The 27007-nt window shown below is 34.5% G+C and overlaps 1 protein-coding gene across 1 annotated transcript; it reads right to left on the minus strand.

Moving 5' to 3' along the window:
* Positions 1-1012: 1012 nt before the first annotated feature.
* On the minus strand, positions 1013-25481 carry LOC128993936 (uncharacterized). The gene is made up of 11 exons (XM_054418068.1): positions 25392-25481; positions 21617-21646; positions 19230-19253; positions 18662-18718; positions 15831-15857; positions 14518-14616; positions 10053-10196; positions 9144-9170; positions 6487-6615; positions 5377-5532; positions 1013-1167 (listed from the first exon to the last, which is right to left on the minus strand). Exons 1-11 carry the CDS (start codon positions 25428-25430, stop codon positions 1096-1098), a joined length of 804 nt encoding a protein of 267 aa, XP_054274043.1. The 5' UTR covers positions 25431-25481; the 3' UTR covers positions 1013-1095.
* Positions 25482-27007: the final 1526 nt, after the last annotated feature.

The raw sequence follows: 27007 nt of genomic DNA on the forward strand, positions 1-27007 counted from the left end.
AACAAATTGAAAATACATTATATTTGTGTTTTATTATATGGGGCCAAGTCCAGTATTAAAAGTTAAAACCACGGGGTACCGCAGGGTTCGGTGCTTGGACCGCTGCTATTCTTGATCATGATAATGACCTTTGGCTTGGTTCTACATTGCTTTTTGCAGATGACACCACGCTCATATCTAGAGGGGGCGATATTCTACGATTACGGACTGAAGCCCAAGATCTCCTCGAACAGGCCAAAGTGTGGTTCAATATGAACAAAATCAAGCTTAATAACGAGAAAACCAAGTCGATTCTATGTACTCTGAAGACGGACGCAAGGGAGGAAAGTGCTGTTAAGCTATTGGGTTGTTGGATTGACCCGAAGTTAACCTGGAATCACCATATATCTCAGTTATGTGTCAAGTTGTCTATAGGGTGTCATCTTCTCAGGGAGCTCAAATCTGTGTTGACTAAGTCACTTTTGGTAACTGTCTACCACGCGCTCTTTCACAGCCACCTTGTGTATGGGATTGTGGTCTGGGGACATTCAACAGATACTCAGGACCTACTACTTCTTCAGAAGAGGGCAGTTAGGATTGTATCCAGTTCTGGACATTTTGACCACTGTAGGCCTTTACCGGTATTTATTGACTTGAAGATCCTCACCGTCTTCAGTCAGTACATCTACAGCATCTTTTAGGAAAAGAGGGAGCCACCATGACCACGGTACCCGCAGAGCTGGTGATTTGGACACACCCCGATGTCGTCTTGGTATGACACAGCGTATCCTCAGTCAGCCCTAATTCACTAAATACACTAATTAGAATGAAAAACCGAGTGAAAATATCGATTAATCGATTATTCGATATATCGTTTGGTTAGTTAGTAAGGTTAACCTTACCTAACTAACCAAATGAATAGTATATCGAATAGTCGAAAAATTCGATCGATATTTTCATTCGAATGAGTGTAGGACGTAAAGTAAAGAGCGGCCGTAAATTATAAGAAACGTAAGGTAAAATAAATCTAATCTGGAAATTCAATTCTTTATTTGATTTATGACACACCGGCAGTTTTCTTGTAGTCGTTCTTTGCTAGCACGTAGTTGTTCGTTGCTAGCACGTATCCTTAGCAATGTAATTTGCCTTACGTCCATTGGAGGAGATAAATCCTATTATTTCGATCAACTGAAATGTGGCAATTAAATTTGTTATTGTCAACCCACAAAAATGTTGTAAAGTGAATAGTATAAATTGTTTATATTCCATCCAGTATTTCCTTCAAATATGATAATAGTACTTGGTTGCTTGCTGACGAACCCAAGTGCAGCAAACATTAATTAATAAGGTAAAAATAAAAGCAAAGATTCTACACCTATACAGGATCTAACCCATCCATGGTGACCAGCTTGCTGGTAGCTTGAGACGATTGGCATTGCTATTGCTTTAAAGCCTCGGCCACACTTGGCTGTTTAGCAGCCGCTAGGGGCACTAACTAGCCGCTGGTAATATTGCCAGCAAGCAGCCTAGTCTGACCCAGAACTAGCGGCTAGTAAATGCCAGCGGGCCGGTGTGTACTAGCATAGACAAAACGAATTAAATATAGACTGTCAGTCGTGCTGTGGTTACCATGGTTACTATAGGTTCTGGCGCACACCGCTGAGAGCACTGTGTAGTTACGTAGCGCGTACGCCATATCTACATGGCTGACAGTCTATATTTAATTCTTTTAATTAAATAATTAACATTATTTTAATTTAATTCTTTTATTTATTTCATATAGGTAATTTTTCCACTTATATCCACATGGTTCTTAATATTCACCAAAGGAGAGAGATTTTACCCGACGAGGTCACTTAATAACATTCTAAACTACGTCACGTTGAGAAATAGGAAATAGTGTAAAGATGATTTGTAAATCTAATCTTAATTGTTCCAGATTTATGAAATGCAATAATGGGAATTTAACAATCATAAAATAGTTGCGTAATATGAAATATTGCATTTAAAGTTAAGAAATAATGGATAGTTTTAAATGATGTCCGTTTATCATAAAGTTTCTTAATGGTTCTTGTTTTAAAATAAAACTAAATCTTTAGATGAAGAATTCTATTTTATGAACTACAAGTTAGTTTGTTTACAAGTAAGTTAGTAGTGGCAATATACCGGTTTTACCCCACTGAAGACGTTTTAGAGGCTATACGGGGGCATTTTTTCTACAAAAAAATGGAGGATAATTTTTTGGCCACCAAAACCAAAAATCTTGATCTTTACCTAAACATCCCTATACAACTGTCAAACCTTATTTTTTACTTATTCCCCATAAATATATTCGATATCAAGCTAAAAAAGCTATTTCTTACATTTATTGACCCATACAGGTGTAAATGTAAAGTAGTGGCGAACCCAGAAAGAGACGCCACTTCAAATTTTTTTTGGCCCAGAACTTTTAAAATTTTCGGCGAGAAAATGTCCGAAGCCCCAGGAGTTTTTTTTTGCCATTACATAATAATACAGCATAAAAAGTTTAAAAATTTAAAACCATTTACCAGTTTATTTTGTATGTAAATGTGTTATAATATAATTTCAGCAATAGCAATGGTTTCAAGCTATAGGTGTTGCCAGCACGGCACTGTCGGGGGCGTGATGATGTTCAAAGTGATACGCCTCCTATCACTTACACATTGGTCTAGCTTCTAATAAAAATATTTACATCATGAAATTTATATATTAAAATTCTACATGAACTACTGTTTAATACAATATAAATATAATTAATTTGTGCCAGTGTGTAATTAATTATTGAGGAAAATATAAAAAGGTTACTCTGAGTAAACATAAAAAAAGTAAGTAAGCGAGGATTTTTTTTTCGGTCAGAGAAAAACTTTCAGTGGGAAAAGCATAGATGATTAGATGTTCCTCAATTTTTGTTTAAACATTTTTTCATAAGACTTTTAGTTTGTCATCGCTGGGGATCAGAAGCATGCCCGCGGCAGGGAGCGCGCCCGAGTTCGCGTGCAAATCTCAATTGTTTTTCAGAATATACATGTGAATGAATGTGGATTTCAAATAGTAATGGGGTTGTACGATGGTATTGAATATTTATATAGGCTTGTATAGGCCGAGAGCTGGATTTTTTAAAAAAGTGGCCAAAAAAAGCTCACCATTTCCAGACGTGATTTTCAGTATTAAAAAAGTAGAAAATTTATATAGGGATGTATAGGTCGAGAGCTGGGTCTTAAAAAAAATGGCAAAAAAAACTCCTGGGGCTTCGGACATTTTTTTCGCCGAAAATTTTAAAAGTTCTTGGCCAAAAAAATTTTGAAGTGGTGTCTCTTTCTGGGTTTGCCACTACTTTACATTTACACCTGTATGGATCAATAAATGTAAGAAATAGCTTTTTTAGCTTGATATCGAATATATTTATGGGGAATAAGTAAAAAGTAAGGTTTAACAGTTGTATAGGGATGTTTAGGCAAAGATCAAGATTTTTGGTTTTGGTGGCCAAAAAATGATCCTCCATTTTTCTCGTTCAAAAAATGCCCCCGTATAGCCTCTAAAACGTCTTCAGTGGGGTAAAACCGGTATATTGCCACTACTTAAGTTTGTTTACAAAAACAATATAATAATAATTAACAACCATATAACCTTATAGTCATATTTCATCTCCCTTCTTCACTTATAAGTCAAGTCTTTTGGGAGGATTTACTCTTCGTGATGACTTTCTACTATCTACGTCTTTAACGCCATTTCCAGCTTTACTTCCGTTTTCTTTACTTGCTCCTGCTAGTTCTTCAACGTCATAACATCGTTTCTTTAGAAACCAAGAGTTCCTTCGATAAATATTCCCATCTGGAGTTTCTATAAGGTATGATCTTGGCTCCGGTCCTTTTCTTAAGACTGTAGCTGGCTGTCAGTCTCTGTGTTCTTTTCTATACAGTACTTTTTCTCCTTCTTCAAATTCTAAGTTGTTCTTTTTGTCCTGTTACTGTATTGTCTGAATTTTTCCCGAATATTTTGCAATTCATTGTGAACATTTTGAATTATTTTAGGTTGCAGAATTTTATCCGTGCTAGGGAGCAGTGTCCTTGTTCTGCGCCCCATTAATCTTTGAGCTGGAGATCCAAGATTTTTCCGGGGTATATTTCTTTGATGTAGATAAACATCCGTTTTTTCTTCTAGACATTTCTTTAGAATGAGTTTTGCCTCTTGAACATACCGTTCGGCTAATCCATTTGATCTTGCAAACAAAGGACTTGAAACCCTTTTATTGAATTGCCACTCTTTTTCAAAATTTTTGATCTCAAATGAGTTGAACTGAGTACCTCCATCTGCTAATAACGTTTCAGGAATTCCATGTACTGAAAACAACTTTTTGAGTTCAATAATAACATTTGAAGATGTTGTAGATTTTAACTCAACAATGTCATAAAAACCAGATTAGGAATCCGCAATAACAAGATAATCTTTACTGGATAGGTGACAAATGTCAGTTCCTATTTCCATCCAAGGCCTAGTTGGTACTTCTTTCTGTAATAATTTTTCCTCGTTATTATCTTTCTGGAGCTTTGAGCATATTTTGTAGTTCAAAACATAATTTTTGATTTCGTTCGTCATGTTAGGCCAGAACACGTATTCTCGAGCAAAATTTAGTGAGTCTTGTATTCCTTTGTGTCCTAGGTGGATCTGTTTTAGTGTAAGTGGACGAAGATGCATGGGAAGTAATATTTTTCCCCTTTAAAAATTATATTTTCGTGAACAGCTAGTTCATCCCGATAATTCCAATGTGTAGCTCTTCTGGCAATTCAGATTTTTCTTCAGATAATAATTAACAACCATATGACTTTATAGTCATATGTCAATAGCCTTTCAAAAGTACTTCGCTTTAACATTAGTCTGGAACCAAACTTAAATGTGTAATAAAAAATAAAAAAACACTATGGTATTCAAGAATCATTAGCTTAATTTGAGCATTTAAATAAAAAGCAAATAATCTGAGAGAGTACTATACCTATATGCCGCTACATTACATACATCACTTATATAATTGTTGATTTATATTTATACTTCGTTCACAATATTAATGCGGTTTTAGGGGAAGAAATTTATCCCCTTCACTCGACCCATACCTTTAAAACAATAGCTCAACAGCTTAAAATACAAAACAAATGGTTGGGGAACTTCCCCTCAAACCATCTAAATACTGTGAACAAAGTATAGTTAAGTTGTTTCGCAAACACAAAATAATATTGATCCACATAATATTCTTTTTAAAGTTTTTGTAAGGTTTTAACATTACATCATTTGATAATTAATTACTGTTAGAGCTTGAAGAATAGGAGCTCAATATTAAGTGTTAATATTTTCAAAATAATATTTTTGATTTTTCAAACGTACCTTTGAGTTTTTTTCGTGGTACAAAGCAGGATACTGCGACGGCTTTCCAAGATGTGGACAGAGCTTCTCTGTTACATCATCGCCAACGTCTTTCACTTTCGCTACGAGCAGAACGGTCCGGACACACATAGCTTTGAACCTGTCTCTTAGCCAAATCTGGTAAACACATAATAATAACCATTTTTAATACCATGTTAAATTAACTTTTATAGCAAAACATTTGGTCGTGATAATATTATATTTTAGATAAATGTAATGATAGGTTGCAACAACTGAGTAACCCCAACTTACCAAACGTTCAGCCTAAGCGGGTTTCCATTGCTGGATTGAATTTCAATCAAATAAAATAACATGTTATAACACCATTTAGTTTATTATGTAGTTTGGATGAATACAAACAAACGACAGTGGGACATCATAACCAATATTTTTTTATTCATACAACGTCTTTAGCCACTATAAAAACGACTCTTCCCTTAAGGATGATCAGTTTTAACATTTGAGATTTCAACAAATGTGCTGTGGTTAAATGTTTAAGGCTATACTTTTGATTACAATTTTCTGAAAGGCTTTATAAGTGTGTTTCTATATTTATTAAAGAACCGATCAGTTGTTTTGTTTCGTAACCCGTCATTAGTTTGAGCTACACCTTAATCGTATATATACCTACTATTAATATTCTAAGCATTTATAAATTAACTAGCACCTATACTCGTGCCTTTTAACGGAGTCAGTATGCAATAGAAGCAATTTTGCTGGTTTGAAATTCCTTTGAAATGGAAAAGTTGAACTGTATTACTTAACTTGGTAACGTTACTTTAATACTAATAACGTTATTCTTGTTTACATTTCAACTTTGTGGGTTTGTTCTTTGTTATCGTAAAGACCAACCAATATTTACTTCTTTTAAAACTCTCGCCTCAGAACTTTGAAATTCCACGTGGCAGAGTCCTAGGTCAATATTGAAGTGGGAATAGTTCTATATGACTCAAAAACCATCTTCTGAGCTGTGGGTTCAGTAGTTTTAGAGTTTAGCTCATACACACACACACACGCACACACACACAGACAAACAACAGACAGACTCTTCTTTATAGATAGAATACTCACCATGGTATCTTCTTTTCTCTTCTCCAGGCAGTTCTGGCCGCTCTCTGTCACACAGTCCGGCTCGTAGTCGAGAAACAAAGTGAAAATACTTCTGCCTTTGTACTGGTTATGCCTGGCGTCATATGAAGCCTAAAACCCCAAATATCTCAAATAATCTCAAGTAATCATGTTAATAAAACTTTGGTTTACGAAGAGTTCTATGTATACAATTCAGTCTGCGTAATATTTTATTAACTACGATCCCTGAAGTGTTATAACGTGGAGTCTAAGACATTCATTGGGGTAATCTAATTTATCTTATATTGCATATGTTTTTAATTATATGGTTATATTTCTTATCGATGAACAAATATAAAAACGCCCTTGCCACAGCAATCCTGCAGACTGTTCATTTGCCTCATATGATTTTCACTAAAAATGTAAAAATATTAGTTTAACGAGTAAATAGTGTGGTGTCCGGACAGTTGCGGACACGGACAATTGGGGACACGTCTTAAAAGCAGACAATTGCTGACACTAAGGATTAATGCTAACTGACAAGGGTTTGACAGGTCTCTACAAATATTTCACTGCCGAACAACTGCGGACACATGTTCTGGAAAGAGTCTGATTTCCACCTAAAGAACAGAAACATACATGATATATGGGATATGAACCTTAGGTTAGGTTAGTGTGTAAATTGTGGTGGAAATCAGTATTAAAATCATATATCATGTATGTATCTGTTCTTTAGGTGGAAATCAGACTCTTTCCAGAACATGTGTGCGCAGTTGTCCGGTAGTGAAATATTTGTAGAGACCTGTCAAACCCTTGTCAGGTAGCATTAATCCCTAGCGTCCGCAATTGTCCACTTTTAAGACGTGTCCATGATTGTCCGTGTCCGCAATTGTCTGGTACTCAATAGGGCAACACAGCAGCATATATAAATACGGATACAGATGTAAAGACAAGGAATGCAAAAACAAGATTTTTGTGAAATTTATTAAATAAAAATCAATGTTCAGAACTTTATCAGAATAAGTTTATATATACGAGCAAACTACGTGTATATACGAAAATTCTAAATTTAGGTTAACAGGGTTTTTGTATTTTCCCCCCACAAAGCGTATAAAAATGCTCCAATATACTAAATAATTAGTTTTTAATCGTTTACAAATATTTTTTTACAAATATTTCATTGAGTTACGTACCAACAGATTTGCGCTGATCTAAATTACTAATGTTTGTCGAGTAAAAGGACATCTTTACCAAGTAAAAATGGTGGAATGCCTTGTGTGAGCTATAGGAACTATTAAGGCCCATCAAATGTGCCAGCAACAAAATATAAGGTAGAAAATAGAATTGTAGACACTAGCAAATTATTTTACTTACGACTACGACAGCTACAATTTACAGTTAATAATTGTTTACAACAGCTGACTTACTCTCTAGGGGCTAATAAGGTTTTTCACTCCCTAGGGAGTAAAAAAAAATATTTTATTAGTTAACAAAACTACATGATGAGGCAGTGAGAGCACCCCGATTTTCTTTCGTTGTCACATAATAAGTAAAGCAACAATGATTGAACAGCTTCGTTTATAACATCAATCAAACTATTCAATTTTAGTAAACATTGTGCCTGAGGCTTGTAACACTGAGATTTTGATGAAGAAGAGGAGCCTATTTTTATACAGTGATTCTTGTTCAAACACCCAGAGATTGTTTGGACCACATTTCATACTTCGTCAATATGGCTCTGTTCCAGATTGGAAATCAATAGGAAACTGGATAAAATTATTTAGGTTAACAGTTTAAACCATAAAAATAAACTGTGGGTGCCACAAAACTCTTTGTACACCAGCAAATGTTGAAAGAGTTGAAAATAGAAATGTAAATAGAATTTTGTGCTCGTATATATACTTTCTGGTTAGATTATACTTTCTGTTATTAGTTTTATCTAATATTAGTAAATTGACCAGAGTTATCCTGCAAAGCAGTATGTACTGAGGAAAACTTGCTAAATAAAGGTATTTTTGATTTGATTTGAGTGTGAATCACAGTAACTCAAAGTCCAAAGGTTTGCCAGAATGTTTTCGTTGTTGAAAGCTTGACGTTGGCTCTTTGCTTTCTTTGGGGGTTCTCCCTATAAACAATTTGAAATTTAAGGGTTTTTAAAGTTACCCTAGATATTTTCTTGAATTTCCAAGAAACTAAAGTGATTCCTGAAGAAATGTTGGAAGGAGTATTCAATAGCATTTTCAAGTGACTGAAAAGAAATGTAAAGTAAGGACGTCACTCAAAGGATTTTGTTTTCAAGAAATGGAAAAATGACTTTGTTGAGTTAAAACTGCTAAAAACAAGCTGTGTTTTGATGTGCTATTTAAATGTATTGGGTAAATGGTATTGAATTTGTACTATTTATTAATTGGGGCGCTTTCATTGCCTCACCCTGTATTATATACTTAGTTTGTCAGATAAATAAACATAGTTTACTTGTTGAAAAATCATATACACAGTGTACATACTTGCAGGTTATTAAACATAGTTTATTAGATGGGCAAACCATTACTTGGCCAGGTGTTATTAAAACTATTTTATTAGTTGAGAAACTTATTATATAGAATGTAAGCAGGTTATTAAGCCCATTATGGTACTTTGGATGGGTATTATATACTTACTTTGTCGGTAACGTCAACGACTTTGTGCTGTAAAACAATTTCCAATCATTATTTGAGCCAATTACGTGACAGTAATAGTTTAACTTAAATCTAAAACTATACAAAATTTAAAGTGGAGGATAAACAAAAAACTGTTGTTTTTACGCATAATGGGCAAAACCGTTAGCTCTATTGGAGAATGAGCATACATGAGGAAATAGGGGGAAGAGTGACTCCCTACCCCCCTAAACGAGGGTCTGGGCCCCAGCGAGCCAAAGGTGAGTATAAGGTTCGAGGCAGTGACGTAATTTGTTTATGTTTATAGTTCATGCCGTTTCTATTATATTATCCGTGATCAACCGTTACAATAATTCCATCCGCTGTTTCCAGAGTACTGCATTTAAGTCAACTGCTGATCTTAGGTTTTCCTGTGTCAATTAATTCTTCCATAAGGTTCAAAATTACACTTTGGGACCCCTAATACAACACCATAATTATTTTTTAACGCCAATGGTCTTTATTACCTTGCAAAATTTGAAAATGATTGCTCAGCCGTCTAGAAGGAGTTTGCGTATGACGAAATGCTCACTCCCCTTAATAGAATGGAACGTAACCAGTATTTGTGTTGTCCATTAGGCTGGAATGCAGGCCTGCGAAGTTTCTTTTGCTTATTAAGTAAGGCCAGGTGCAGGGTAATAACCCCTTTTCTTGGAGAACATTTTATTTAAACGTCAAGGGAAGGATTGATAACGAATAGCTGTTAACCGGAAAATTTCATGTTTCAATCTACGTAAAACTAAGGAATATGCCATAGCATCTTTGTTCAGCTTAAATATGCGTTTAAAATTATGAAACTAAATTTTGATCCAATTAGTTTACTAGAAAGCTCTAACATATCACTATTTACAGTGGACAAAAACCAAAACTCACCTTATCTTCCAAGTCAAACCAAAGATAATTCTTAGATCCTATTTTTTCTTTGTTTTTTAAATCATCCGAAAGCACTCCTTTGGGAACAATTAAGTAAACACCATTTTCAACACCATTTTTTGCGAACTCCTTTGCAGCTAGAACCTAAAAAATCAAAAAATTGCTTTACTTAGATAATTAGGCTACAATGTCTGGACTTCCGGTTTTAATTTATAAAAACAAATATAATATATATTATACTATCTGTAACCCGCGGGCTTTGCCCCGTTTAACTTCTTAATTTTCAAGATGATCTCGTTCGCATGGCTCAATCACGTCCTGGTTGACAACAATTTTGAATGGTAATTTATTCAGAACGATGAATAAAAAAGTATACTAAAAATAAAAATATAATATCTATTCTATATATTACTTATTTAATACGCAAGCAGGATTTTTGTGACAATTACTCCTCCGAAACTACTGAACCGATTGACATGTTTTTGGTGTAATTGGAAAGAGCGTAACGTGAAGTTGTGCAGGAAACTTTCTTTTTAGGTTAATAATTAGAGAGTGAGGCCCTGGGCCTTAAAAGTTTCATATTTCGCCATAAGATTAACATGGGAAACAAATTTTTTTATAAAACTCCATCTGTTGTCAGAAATTAAAAGTGAGAAGAAGAGCATATGTTGATGTTAAATAGTCAATAAGTTTGCTAATTTAACAGTTTGCCACAAACATTTACTAACTTGGTTGAAATGAAATATTTACAATTTGAATTTTGGTTGGCGTAAATATTACAATGGGAAAAAGCGGGAGACCCTGGATAGTTTGATATACTAAAAAAACTGAATTAACACTGTGTTAATCATTGAAAGAGCCGATTTGCATACTATTGAAACATAGGAAAGTCATAGAACACCACAAAGGAGAAGAAATAGAAATAATGTTTTTCTTATTATAATCGTTAATATGGACAACCTAATCCGGCTATGAGTAAGGCTATTTGTAGAAAACACAAAAAAAAACAAGACCAGCTTTTGAAAAATTATAAGATATTTACAAGAAATGTTGATTATATCGATCTGTCATGTACATCTTGAGTATTTCCATAATATTTGAGTCGAATCTTTTAAAGTCATCAGAAATTATGACTGCTATTCGTTTTAAAATAACGCCTGTAATACTTAGCAATTGTTTGATTTCGAGTAACCGGTACACTAGTTAGTTTTACTTAATTGCTAGTGGATAAGCAATGTTTTTCTGTTTTTTCATTATGCATATAAACATATAAGTTTTCAGGCATACTTACCACCACATGAGCACGCAACATACAGCTGTCCGTGTGAAAAGCATACATTTTCTGCATTTAAACCGACGATAGTCAGGGATTACTCTAGTGTCTTATAATGATGATTGTGAAAGCAAGACACAAAGAAAATTGTAGTTTCTTAAATTCAGAGGGTAATTCGGACGAAATCATCAATATTCTTGGGATTAAGACTATTTCTCCTTTAAACTTACCACTGATAATTTTTGCTTCAATCAATTTTGGTGTAATTTTTTTAAATCGTCAGTCTAGTAACGTTGCACAGCTTCGGTGGATTATTGAAGTTCCATATTAGTATTATCAGAGTTCCTTCTTTTAATGACAGTAATGTGGTGGGTTAGTGACAAATTGAGAGGCATTTGAATACCCGAGATAGCACGCACGATTATTATTCCCTTAATAATTTATGTTAGGTTGTGTTGGTATAGTACAAAAGATAAAAATATTAAGGCATTGCCATCCCTTTTATTGTTTATTGTACTTTGATAAAGGTTTTTATGTTTACATATTTAAAATTGGAGAATTTAAAATATGTTGTTGAGTGCACAGGTGTGCTGCGATTGGGGTTTAATATACTTGGACTTATTCAAAAGTGAAATAGTTTTCTGTGCTGCACTCTGTAGCAACATTGTGGCACTATTTCAAATTATGAGTAATACAGAATATTGTGATTATTAAAACCTACAAAATAGTTGGTTAAAGTAAACATCTGCTTTACTTGTTATTTGTTGTTATTAGTTGTTATTTGTAAACATTGTAGTTCAAAAAATCTGACATTGGCCCACTTAAACCCCTCTGGGGCGGAGCCCTTTTGATGGATCTGCACCAAACTTCACTCAAACCATCCTTGAAAGATGCTTAATAATGCCTGAAAGTTTCATTACAATCTGTCGAGTGGTTTTGGAGTCCGTAACGTATATACATATATACACACATACATACATACATAGTTCCTCTTTTATAGATTTAGATATGAACTAAATGAAACTTCCAACCCTTAGGCAGTCAGAAATATTCTTAGCAACCTAGGATGGTAGATGCGGCGACTTTCACTACATACTGAAAAGGTGACGAGTAATATTTCTTTGCATTTTCGACTACATTAAAACGCTCATTGGAGCCCTTCTGAATCCAACACAAATATATATAGTTAATACGCCAACACGAAATTTGTCCTTTGAACATTTCGACCATTTAAGTCTCATTGGAAAGAACGTGTCGCGTAGATTTGCAAACTGACAGTGGCTTTTAAGGTTCCCATGTTATCCTTATTAAGAACATATTTGTTTACGTTAAGATCAGCTGGATAATTTAACACGTTCGCTGCGGCACGTCAAATAGCGGGCGTATCCCCAGTGCGGCGCAGCCCTCAGCGTCGAGTAAACCCGATTGCCGCGTGTGATTGGCCTTTTCAATTTTGGTCTGACGAATAGCAAATAACGTGAGGGGATGTCCTGCTTTACAACGAGAGTCGATGTAGTTCGCTAAACACCCACAGATAGCAGCACTGCTTGGAACGTAGCCGGTCCCATTGGAATTGTATTGCCAAATGGAGGGAAAAAGACGGGAAAAAAAGAAGACTTTTGAGATTGCCAGACGGGGATTTTACGGGGAAATTTACTACCAACCTACACCACAACAAAATGCAAGTCACATACTACACGCTAACGTCGTATAGGTCCGCTTTCGGCCGACGCTGGAGCAAAAACGAAGATATACAAAAGGCATTACCGAGCGTTCCCGATGGGGTACGGACGCACCGTACGGGGGCCAAGCACCGTACCCGATCGGGAACGGCCGCACTCTACGTGTTAATTGTTGTTAATATTTATTTTTGCAAATCAAAATAGAAAAGCATAGTAGTTATTTGTAGTAAATCTTATTCTCTTTCAGAATATCACATCCACTTTGGTCGATTTCCGCTCCATTTAAAAGTTACTGGCAATAAGCTAAGTGGACCTCCAAATTTATAGTGGTGAAAATACTGAATTTTGTTTAACTTTGTATAACAAAATCTAGACTTCTGCCAGGCCGATTTAGAATGAAAATGAAATGACATACGTAGAATTGACTATGTGTAACGCTATAATCATGATACGTTCATTTATTCGGTTAAGAGGATGAGAGATTATTTAAATTTACATAGTAAAATACTAGATGTGTTAATAAGTTTTTTTGTGCAGTCTTTAAAATATTTAGTTTGTTTTAGTGCAATATAATTTGTAATAACTAACAGCTGGTTGAATAAAAAGGTATTCTATAGGACATTGAGGTTAGTTTATATTATAATTTACTCTGTGATTTTGTCATTGATTATAGGAAATAAGTAAGATTCTATAACCATTGCTGTATATGAGTCGAAGCTCACGAATCTTCAAAAGAAATCTGATGAAAATTATTTTACTACTTGACATTTTGAAGAAAGGTTGGAAAAATAACAATGATCACATGTTTTAATTCATCTTGGCAGCTTTGTATTTACCATAAATAACTGTGACAATCTATGATACTCAACAAAAAGTACAAAAAGTGGCAAATTATTGGTGCTATACAGTTGGGCTTTCAGTATATCTACCAATACTGTAAGCCAATAATTGTAAAGGACCCTTTACAGTAGGGCGAATCTGATTTAGGTTTGGCAATCCTAAATGCAGTCAACTTTAAAAGAAAATATCCAAGGATTGCATTGCTTGATTGAATTAGGTGCAACGTGTTAAAATTGTTTTTTTTATTTTTTTTTCAACAAATTTGAAATTACCCGTAGAAATACAAAACATGTGCTTTTGGTTTGGAGAAATGTGAGTATTTTTATAAGTTCTTTTAGTTGTGAAATGTCTTTTACAAGTTTATAAGTTCACTTGCCTAAAGATGCTTTACCTATAATTCAAAACTGTAGTTCCGTCACACACTAAAATAAACTATAAATACTTGAAAAATTATTGGCTCCATAAAATAATCACAACAATTTTGTTTTGAATCTGCAGTGACATTATTTCTTTTTCCACAAACTTTAAATTATCCGTAGAAAGCCTGGATGGTTTGAACCGATATTAAAATTTTTAGGTACCAATTTAGAAAGAGCATCTAACACTCAATTTAAATAAAAGAAATAGTTCAAATATTCCAAACTTTTAAAACTATAAGTCAATTACTTACCTTGAATTTTCCGTCATCACCTTTTAACGCATCGTTGTTGAAGAAGAAAACAGCAAGTTCTTTGCCTTCGTTATCGTTACGCCTAGATAGATAGGCTGACTGAAACACAATTGTAAAAATGTTCATCATTACATTTTAAATTAATCTTCAACAAAAGAACTGAATGAATTTTGAAAGTAGAGAACTGTGTGTGTTCCATGCGATATTTTGTAAGTAGTACTGTACCATGGAACGATCCTTGCTCGGTAGCAGATAATTGGGTTTAACAGTTATACATAATGAAACCCGTATTTTGTTGCAAACCATGAACTTTTATTCTTTTTTAGTAGGTAAATAATAATATGGCTAATAATAATAGCCCTGCAATGTCAAAATAAAATACCCCCGCCGCAGCAAACCTGCCGACTAAGCGAATTTCCATTTGTCTGAATTGATTTTCAATTAAATATATTTTAATAACATTAGGTTTAACGAGTACCTAGGTTTGCTGCTACAAGCAAACTAATAAAGTGTGTTTTTGAGTAAAATATTGATAGCTTAGTACAAAATAAATAAATTTGCCAAGTTTGATCAAAATATATCCATAAACAAGCAAACTACAACATTTGACAGTATTCTCCATAAGAATAACATGGGAATTTTAAATTTACAATTTTTTTTAATTTTCTCCGTTACTAATAATCGAACAAAAATACTTTTATATACTAAATTATTTGTTTTTTTAAGCTCTTTAAAAAGGTCTAAAGAGAAATCGGGAAATTTTGTGTTTTGAGGGTCAAAAGTGAGAAAAACCAATTTTTACCCCATAAAACCCCCCGTAAAGCCCCGTTCCCATGGTCCGATCGTGCTGGTTCGCGAACTCATTCAAGTTTATCCCGCTTTACACCTTAAAACCAAATTTCATCAAAATCGGACAAAAATTACTCAAGTTATCGCGTTCACGGACGTATATATATATATACGTCTATATATATATATATATATATATATATATATACGTCTATATATATATATATATACACATATATAAAAATTTCAACGAATGGTGTTTTTGGCCTCTGGGGACATCAAAATGAAAAAGTAAATCGGTCCCGGGTCTAGGTCTTACCGTGCCACCTACGGTAATAGCTACTTCCCTATAGGGAAATTCGCTAAAATACCCCCGCCGCAGCAAACATGCCGACTAAGCGAATTTTCAGTTGCCTGAATTGATTTGCAATTAAATGTATTTAATTAACATTAGGTTTTATGATTACATAGGCTAGCATTGTATAGAATTATAATTAGTATACTGTATACGATTTGATACTCACTTCTGATTCCACTCTTTTCACTTCAATCTGAAAAATATAAATTAAATAATTATTAGATATAATATTAGTAGAATTATCAAATTGTAATAATACAAAATCGTTTAGCCCTCCAACAGTTCCGAATACACGAAAACTTGAGAAAATGGTTGAATTATTGATTTAAATTCAATGTTATGGATAATTTGCCATACTTATTATGATATTAATGCAATAGTATTCCAAGTAATATATACTAGCTGTTACATGTCGGGTTCGCCCGACATACCTTTGAGTTTTAATATAAACCAGTTGAAGCTGTGGCTTCACTATGGACCAACATGACCTTTTACATAATATTTTTGCATAGCAACAGTTATTAAGGATTAAATCGAATCCATTCTTATATAGCCCAATCACCCAAGCTAATTTTAAATATGCGACTACTGAAGTCAAACTAAGGAAAAACTCCTTCTTTTGAAAAATAACTGACTTTCTACCAAAAGCTTCGAATAACTCTCTCTGGAACACAATCGTAATGTTGTTTTACCAAGTTAATATTCCCCTTCTATATCATTTCACTGTTATTAACCCAAATTCATTTATTTATTAATTCATTTCATTTATTCATTTAATTCTATGCGGTAAACACCATTTTACAAACAATACATTAATTTATTAATTGCATACATGAAACAAACTAGCAAGCAGACATTAACAAAGGTAATTCTAAGGTAACTTATATCTATGAAAAGCAAAACATTGAGTGGTAATATAAATAATCAAGAAAAGAGAAAAGAGTCCAACTAGAAAAAAACCCAACAAGCAAAAGGTAACAAGAATAAACTATTTAAATACAACAACTTAATAATGGCAGTGTAAATAACAAAGTCAACGAACAGTGATCATGACAATAACCAAACAAGAACAACAAAAGACAACAACACTTACATGGCAATAACAAAAGTAAGAATCTAAAACAATATAATAGGAACTTATAGATATTGAAAAACAGAAAATAAAATATGTGAATCAACAACCAACAAGAAATAACAACCAATAAAAAAAAAAAGCAAAAGTGGTGTGATGACATAATTTACAAGTTAAGATGCTGGGGAAATACAACAATAACTATCCAGCACAATTTTAGTTGTATTACTGAACATATACTTTTTAGCGAATTTCCCTATAGGGAAGTAGCTATTACCGTAGGTGGCACGGTAAGACCTAGACCCGGGACCGATTTACTTTTTCATTTTGATGTCCCCAGAGGCCAAAAACACTATTCGTTCAAATTTGTATATATGTATAATATATATATACGTCCGTGAACGCGATAACTTGAGTAATTTTTGTCCGATTTTGATGAAATTTGGTTTTAAGGTGTAAAGCGGGATAAACTTGAATGAGTTCGCGAACCAGCACGATCGGACCATGGGAACGGGGCTTTACGGGGGGTTTTATGGGGTAAAAATTGGTTTTTCTCACTTTTGACCCTCAAAACACAAAATTTCCCAATTCCTCTTTAGACCTTTTTAAAGAGCTTAAAAAAACAAATAATTTAGTATATAACAGTATTTTTGTTCGATTATTAGTAACGGAGAAAATTAAAAAAAATTGTAAATTTAAAATTCCCATGTTATTCTTATGGAGAATATTGTCAAATGTTGTAGTTTGCTTGTTTATGAATATATTTTGATCAAACTTGGCAAATTTATTTATTTTGTACTAAGCTATCAATATTTTACTCAAAAACACACTTTATTAGTTTCCTTGTAGCAGCAAACCTAGGTAGGTACTCATTAAACCTAATGTTATTAAAATATATTTAATTGAAAATCAATTCAGACAAATGGAAATTCGCTTAGTCGGCAGGTTTGCTGCGGCGGGGGTATTTTTACTTTCTTTGTGGCTCATTAATCAAAATGCACCACCAAAATGGAAACATTCACATATCACCCCCACTATTAGCACAACAGCGACCCTTCGTTTGAAGCGGCTGTACCAGAGAAGAAGTCGATCAGCGCACCAATCTGGCTTCCGGTTCGCTAATTTAGCAAATTTACCAATAATACAGTTTCGTTTTCTCTGAACCACGTTTGCTTTAACTTTATTAGTTCACTTTATTAGTTTTTAACGACAACTATCACAAGTTTACTTTAGGTTGGGTAATTTGGGTAATGTTAACAGCCAGAACTAAAAGTAAAGGTGTAGAATACAAAATTTGCAACGTTTTATGAAGCTAGGGGTTTTATTGGGTCCAACTGCTGTACCCGTGCTTTGCAACGGGGAAAACAATACGAAATAGTAGTGCTAAAATCTGTTGGTAAACCTTGTAGTAAATTGTTATCCTATTGAAAATCATAGAACCCGACTTTGGTTTATTTGAAACAGCTCTAAATAATAATATGTTTTCTTTTTAAATATAAATACCCATAAGGTAAAAATGGGGAACTCTAGAGCCACTGGGATGGAACTCCAAGGGGTGGACAGAAGCATTTTTTTGCGTGTATAGAACAACTTCCCAAAGTTTCATTACAATCGGATGGCCAGTTTAGTAACGTATAAAGTTCAAACCATATGACGGGCAAATGACAAACATACATTGAATTGTAAGACACATGCGGCTGTATATTAAATTAGAATTTTTTATTAACAAAATGATAAACAATATTTTTACATTAAGCCAAAGCAAGACATTAGCTATTATGATGCATTACGATTTACACTTATGATGTAAAACATTATGTGCGCAATTTAGGCATGCAGTTTATTAATTTAGCGCAGTAGAAAGTAGGACCATAAATAAAGTTGGAATAGGAATGAAGATTAAAGATTCTAAATATTTGACTCACCGTCCAAGATTCCACCGTCTGCCTTTGGTTGTCTGCGTCAAATACGAATACTGGTGCCTGAAACAGTATTTAGATAATTTTAAAACACGATTAACAATGAAATAATAACACAAAATATAATATCCATATCACATTTAGATTTCAGTTGGATTAAACTATTTAAATGAATTATTATTATACACACTAATATTATGTCCATCTTTACAATACTATAGATTACAATTAATTGTTTATTGTTGTATTTAATGCTGTGATGCCTAGCTATAGATCTTTATCTCATGGGTGAAAATACTAAATTTTTCACCATGAGGATTGTAATTTAAAGAATTAATTTCTTAAGGTAAAAGAACATATTAATATTACATTTTGAAGAAGTTAGATATGTATAGTTGATTTGTTGTGTGATCATAAAACATTTTCTGCTCGGTCAGATATAATAGATTCCGAAAACCTTAGGACTAATTTTAATGTTTAAATAATTGTCACAGTTCCATTTTAGGGCGCACCATATTAAAAGTATTTTAATAATATGTTTTGTTTGTTAATCAAACTAGTCATAACAACTTACAGTATTGAATTGAACAGTTTCCTCCTGTAAGCAAGAAAACACATAATCATTATTTAATTTAATGTCTTACACCAGTCTAAAATATTGTAAGTTGGCAGAAAAAGTCCAACCTAGAAATAATGAATAAAAATATGAAAGAAACTAACTAAACAACTCTCTTGCTGATTCCTTGATGTATTTATAATAAACATTTACAGCAAATAAAAACCAATTTTATCCTCTACGCTTGGCTCTAGATACAAGGTCAATCCAAACCGTTTAATTAAAATTAAATAGCTCTCAAAAACCTTTACTCGGTAATTAATCAAATTCAGTTTTAACTATCGTTACTAGACCAACAGGTAAAACTCTTAACAAATGAACTAAACATCTTATTTCCGTAGGACTAATTTTATTACAAGTCAAGTTTCTTCAGCTTCTGTGTTTCTGTTACTTATGTTCTGTGGGATCTTCGAAGTTGTATTGATAGGCTGAACTGAACGCTGGTGATCAGCTTTGACTGGCTAGAAATCGACAAAGCTCACTTTTTTCGTGAACCTCCTCGGAGTTGGCTCTATAGGTTCTGTAGCCGGTTGAGGCGAAGATATAATTGGTGACTTGACTGTCATGGTTTTTACTGGAGATGGTTGCCTAGGCCTATTAATTATGGATTCTTCTGTCATTCAACTGGCTGCGTCAGAAGTGATCCACGTGACAAAAAACACTGACTAACGTTTATTTAAATTTTATGTGACCGCATAACGTTTCTAAAAAAAAGAAAAAACTATCAGGGACCCATCATTTTTTTTTCTAGTCGCTCTGTTATGTACGGTAACTGACCTGAACATACTACAATGACTTTTGCAATGGCGTAGAATTATTCTAAGTTTCTTTCCTCTTTTTAATATTTAATCGGCTGACGAGACTCCAGTTACTGTTCATGGTGTATTCTTATATACGTACATGAAATTATCAAGTTTGTGCTGCAGTAACACAGCCATAGATCCTACCACCAGAAAGGACTTGACGCTTGCAATCCTTTTCAACTCTTTCACGCATATTTTCTCAGCTCCACTCGAGGCAGGTGGAGACGATGTAAATTTACGCCCTCATTTTTGAGGATCTCTTCAAACACGGCGCATGTGATATTAGGGACGGCGACACTCACTAATTCCTGCTGTAGTCCAACAGATGCAAACAGTGGACGTGAACTTTATATGTTTTTGGCCAATGTTGTCTACTTGTCTACTTTACGAAAAATATTTCGAGCCACGTAGAAAAAACTGTCAACTACTATTGACAAATTGTAGCCTAGGTTTGCCGCACCTCAGAATTATCAGTATGATTATTTACTCTTGTTACAACGCAATATAACAATCAGCAAAGACAATCCCAGAACCATCAAGAATATATTTTAGTATTATTCCTGACACCTGTGAATCCTCGCTACTGTAACAGTATTTGTGATTAATTTTCTCGATATAACATCTGTGATAAATATTCTTTAATTAAACTTTCAGATCTTACGCCAAAATAAAAGGAAGTCGTCACTCTCCGCTAGCGGGTCTCTACCTTCTCTACCCAACGTAAACTCCAACATTCACTGCACAATTGATTGCACCACGACACCGCAGAACTGATTAACCGGGTCAAAGGTCACTAGCTCGCTTTGTGCCACCACTTGCCTACCTCAACAATCGGCACGCGGCCAAACGTCGAAAATTTACCCCACTAAAAAAATAACCCCTTACAGAGTGTGGTAAGCTAAAGAAGTTCAGTGCTATTAGCTGATAAATCATTGTTGAGGGGGTTTTTTTTAATTATTTATACATTCTAAACGTGCAAAATGTTTATGTTCTTTATCTGGGATAGCTTTAATTTGCTAATTTGGCATTTATCAATTCGTTGTAAAGAACTTTGTTACTTCCTTCTTGGTAGATTATAATTTAAGCCCTTTCCTACTAAGCTGATTGATAAAAATAAGATTTAATATTATCTCCTAGGATTAAAATTACTCATTAGCTCCATCGACCCTCTTGCCATCTTTACATACCAACTTTTACATCAACCGAACTAACTTGTTGAATATTTGACGCGGGACTGAAGATGAACGTTGGTAGTAGCATAGAATAAATAAACACTTCATCTATGGTAGTAGGGACGTGACGTAGTCTTCCAATACCATGCACCCACCAGCTAAATTATTCTCTTTCCGCTGCCTTGGTGTATTTATCATAATATATTACATCAGGGAAAGGTACTTTGCTTAAAACAATTAATTTAAACACAGGGTATAATATATCATATCCTTGAACTGTAAGCGTGGTTTATAACAAGATAATATATTTATACAATATTATAAAGTGGATTAAAAAATCTATGCTAAAACTATTAAACCGACGCCTTACCACTGCAGCTGCCTCCCATGCTAGAAATACCTGAAACAGTCGCATACTTGAGTGGCCACCGTAAAATTTAACTGACATGTGAAAAATAACATCAAAAATTGTATTTTTTTTTTAAATGTTAGAAATTTATTTTAATCAGTTTACTACCTAAATTTTACCGCGATTAACTAAGGTATGTGGCAGTGGAAGGAAATATGAGGTTTTGCGTATTAGTTTCCTAGGATTGATACCGTCTGTAATACACAGGGGTGTTCACGTAAGGTGTTTTAAATAGGTTTCAGACAAACCGTTGGTCTACAATGATGAAATAAAACTAGGTTGCGTTCGCGGATGCATCCACAAAATTGAGCGGAGTCATCAAGGGTTCATATTATATTGTTTTTGTCATACTGCAGAGGAAAAACAGTCGTCATTGATGCTTGCGTTGCGGGTCTAAAGTAACATTTATACTCTTTAAGGAATAAAATTCGTGTTTAGCCTCTATGGAGTCCTGAGTTTGACTGTTGTCAACTTAGTTGTAAATTTCTATTGTACACGATTGAATACGTATCGAAATATGTAACGATTCGTGCTTCATAATCATTTTAACCAGTCTCTTCGCATAGAAATTTAGCAATGCAGATACATTAATCCATTCCCACACTCAACACTGCCCACCTTTACTACTTCCTTCACCACCCCCTACGTCGTGGACCTGTTTCCCTCTCTTCCCATAGCATTTTAGGATTGCAGATACATTTAATGTAATTGCCAAAGACAGTTCCCACACTCTGCACTGCAAGCCTTACTACTTCCTTCACCAACTCCTACGTCGCAGACCTGTTTTCTTCCCTTCCAATAGCATTTTAGGATTGCAGATACCTAAATCTAATCGTCATAAACAGTTTCCACACTCCGGACAGCTCACCTTGACTACTTCCTTCACCCCTTCCTACGTCGCGGACCCGTTTTCCTCCCTTCCCATAGAATTTTAGGAATGCAGATACCTTAATATAACCGTCATAAACAGTTTCCACACTCTGGACAGCTCGCCTTGACTACTTCCTTCACCCCTTTCTACGTCGCGGACCCGTTTTCCTCCCTTCCCATAGAATTTTAGGAATGCAGATACCTTAATCTAATCGTCTTAAAGAGTTTCCACACTCCAGACTGCTCACCTTTACTACTTCCTTCACCACTTCCTACGTCACGGACCTGAAGCTAGTATCGTCATTTGATTATATTTATGATCCATACCACCGTTTATGTTCTAATATCTGTGGAATAATTCTATCAGCTATTTATTTATCTACTGCATTCAAAAGTCAACAGCTGATCATATGTCTTTGTTTATGTGTCAAATACTGCTTCCATAAGGATTACATTGAAACTTTGAGACCCAGTGGGGCGGATTCCTGAGAGACTTTTTTAACGCCATATAGATGTTGGCACTCACCGGTATGGTCTTTATCACCATGCAAAATTTGAAAACGATTGATTCAGCCGTCTAGGAGGAGTTTGCGTATTACGTAATGCATAAAAGTCGACGTATAAGAGCTTCGCTTGCTTCGCTCGCTCCGCTCAATTATTTACGCCACATTACACTGTTTTAACTAACTACCTATGCAAGCACTCAGTCTAGGAAACATCTGTTTGCCGCCAGCTTAATCAAATGGGGTTTCATTACGTAATTACGTACTGTAATGAATTTTTACCGGACACCAACCAGCTGATTGTATTAAATTTGGAAATGAGTGGTTATAAACAAAAACATAACTTCTTGTTATGAGTAGTGATTGTAAGTCCTTTAGTCGGTGGGAATACATAAGGATTCTTACAGATTTTGTTATAGTCAAGTTAGCTTAGTGTAGGCCTAGTATGGCGTAAAATATCGTACGCCACTCGTCCTAAATGTGTTTACCGGACTCGTATAGTAATCCCTCGTATAGTGGGAACGACCACACTCGTCCGGTATACACTTATTTTCAGGACTAGTAACATAATATACTATTTTGCTGTATTAAAAAAAACATTAAAAACTTTGAGGGGTCGATTTAGTTGGAAATAGTGTTATTTCATCATTGTAGGACCAAAGGTTTGAAATTGATTTGAGACACCTTACGTAAACGGGTCTTAGTGCTCCTCCAGTAACTAATATTTTTACTGCAGGTCTAGAAGCTCTAAATTTAAAAACAGTACAGTTAGTTGTCCCAGACTTGTCAAATGGGCTGATTTTGTTTCATTTTTAGATTAATAATCAAAGATCCCAAATGACTTTTACTTGATACAAATCAATTACTACCATAGTTTATTTTCAAAAAGTCTACGATTTTCCTTAATACACAGCCAAGTTTTTTTTGTGAGTGGCACCAACAGTAGCTTTATAAACGTCTGTCTGACTAATCTGATTATCCGATTGTGAATTTTCTGTTTATTATTCCCTGGGAATGAGAAACCCAAGTTATATGAAGACACACAAAAATGTCCAATGGACTTAAGATCTTAACAAAATACGCCATTACGACCTATCCAAGTTGTGTATAAGTTGTGTTGTCTAGCATAGGTATCAAATGGGTTAATCTCGCACATCGTTTGAATGCATCGTAGAACCAACACCATCAACGATATTTATTTTCTTATAAAAATAAAATTAAAAACAATAATTTAAAGTTTTTATTAAGAACATAAGTTTATATAGATAAAAATCTTGATAGTTTCTTAATATTCTTGTGAGGAACTTCACAAGGATTCCAAACATTACAATAAACCCCATTTAAACACAATTTTTAATGCGTATATTGCCATATATTTTCATCAAATACATTTTATTTAAAGAAAATGCAACTTTAGTCCTTCGGTGGTTTTCAAGAGAAAGTCTTAGATATAAGAACGAAATATCAAAGAAGCTGTAGTTTTTATACATTATTTTTAAGATTATTAATTGGGGAAGTTTTAGAACGATTTGACACTCTCTATAGTCCAGAGTAGCATAGAAACCCTACGGGAAAATTAATGACGTATTAAAAAAAATAACATATTCAAACTTCCATTGCAGAATAAGGGCTTATAAAGATGTTTGATCTCAATGACTCTGTGCTATAAATATTGAAAATATAACGAGGATCTAAAAATGACAAGGACGTCGAAATTAAAGCAATCTTAAGTGCACTTATGGGCATTTTATCCATGCGAATACAAATAGTTTGAAAAAATCTAATTTTATCGGTTACTAACCTGTGAGGGCATGGAAACGTAAATTGAAGCCATTTTGTCACTAATACCATAGATAAAACATACTCCCTTAGTAGATTTCTCATCCTAATGGAACAGCTGAAGACAATTTTATTGTTAGTTATGTACCCTACGGTTTATGTAGAGGTCGTGTTTTGTTTACATTTTGTTTCCCGTTAATACAGTCATTTAAAACCTCGTTTAACCAAATAATACGATCTAATCATAAACAATAAATTGTCCCCTAGTTATTTAACCAAACAGTAAAGCACAAATCAAGAAATTAACCCTAAAATAATAGGAACAAAATTTCGTCGACACTAGCGCCCAGTGTGGCGTACATGAACTAGACATGAAAAACGAGCTGCAAAATTTACAATGGGATGAGAAGTCTACTTGTGTTGGTTAGTTTATGCTAATACGATAGATAAAACATACTCATTCTAATACTTAGTAGTTTAGCACATAACAATATTTTACACTAACTTCGATCCACCCTGTTTAATGACTAAGCTTATCAACAGAGAAGTGGTATAAATGTTAGCTAAGAGATAGTCAAACTTACCACCACGCACATCACGAACACATGATGAAAGGTCTTCATGTTGAAGTCAGTGGAACTGGAATCAACTGCGCGCGAATTTATACCAGTTGGAATGAATATTTCAAGGTCACCTGCAATTTATTGGTTACCTGACATTAGTCATGTATCGATCGATCAACTAACAGATGTTAACAACTCATACCATCGACAGTCCAAGCATATGAGGAAAAAAGATAATGTATTCAGGAAAAAATTCCCGAAGTTTTTTTCTCAGTGGTTTCTCACGTATTTTTGGCGCTGAATCTGATTTTAAACTTTGCCACCTCCCCGGAGGTGAGCTAACTTCGGAAATCGCAACGAACAGATAAAATACTGTACTTATTTACTTTTTTGCGTATAATTTACAAACGGAGTATGTTTTTCAATTACTGTCATATACTAAATTAAAGTACGCTAAATTTCCTACAATATACGTATAATAACTTTATTTCTACGATGTTCTAAACTGACGTTAGGGTGCTCTCAAAATTCATCATTTTCGTTTACCTATTGGAAAACATAGGAAACACCATTACAAAACCTTGGATTAGACACCCAACAAACTCTATTTGATGAATATTGATTATTTTATAATTATATGTTACCATTAGGTCACATTTAGTGTTAAAACAATGTAAGTGAAGTTCATTGTCGGTAACCATAGCAAAAAAAAATAACAAAACAGTTTTCAATTTAAATACGTTTGAAAACTATTATTATAAATCAATGGATCGATTAAAAATATAGTTTAATATGCTGGGGCTTTTCCCCATATATGTACATTATATAGATAGTATCGTTATAAATGTACACACTATATACAGAAAATAGACTGAGATGTTGACCGAAATGCTGTAGACGAGCTTCTATTTACAGTACTGTATTAAATTAACATGTACAACTATGACTTTTATGTTCCTATTTTCACCTCACTTGCTGTCTTTATTTTCTTGAATGTCTAGTGTCTTTACTTTACCTTGCTGGAATAGTGCGGATGTCAAGTCATAAGACAGTTATACGAAATAATGACCTCTATACCTATCTTCACCGGTTTTCCAATCCCAATTCAACACCAAACGAAATTACCGAGGCAGGGGAGAGATGCTTGGTGGCCTTGTATGGTGGTAACCATATCGCTACCAAGCTGAATAAACTGCGATTCAAGAGTTGTATTACATCAGTTTATCAGATGAATGGTAATATAGTATAACAGTGGCTAGGAAAGAAGTTGTCACCCGAGGACTAGGGCTGGAGAAAGACTGCAAACTCATTTGTTCCTATTACTACCTTACGGAGCACAGTCCCAGATGCTCTCTTGAAGCTGGTAGCATGCTCATGCAAGAAGGGCTGTAGCCTGTTTCACATCCACCCGGCTGTCGGGTGGCGGGTGTCGTTAAACCGGCAATGTGGTGAAGAAGTATGGCCTGTTTCACATCTACCCGGCTGCCGGGTGCCGGGTGTCGTTTAACCGGCAATGGGATGAAGAAGTATATGGCACCGTTCACATATGCACGGCAAGTGTCGTGACCGGTTAATCACTTGCCCGGCTGCCGGGTACTAGTCGAGGGATGCCGGGTGCCCCCTCGGCGAAGGCCGGC

This window comes from Macrosteles quadrilineatus, unplaced genomic scaffold (genome assembly GCF_028750875.1).
Source record: "Macrosteles quadrilineatus isolate MER2022 unplaced genomic scaffold, UCM_ALF_1.0 Scaffold_5__1_contigs__length_97177068, whole genome shotgun sequence".
Taxonomy (NCBI): domain Eukaryota; kingdom Metazoa; phylum Arthropoda; class Insecta; order Hemiptera; family Cicadellidae; genus Macrosteles; species Macrosteles quadrilineatus.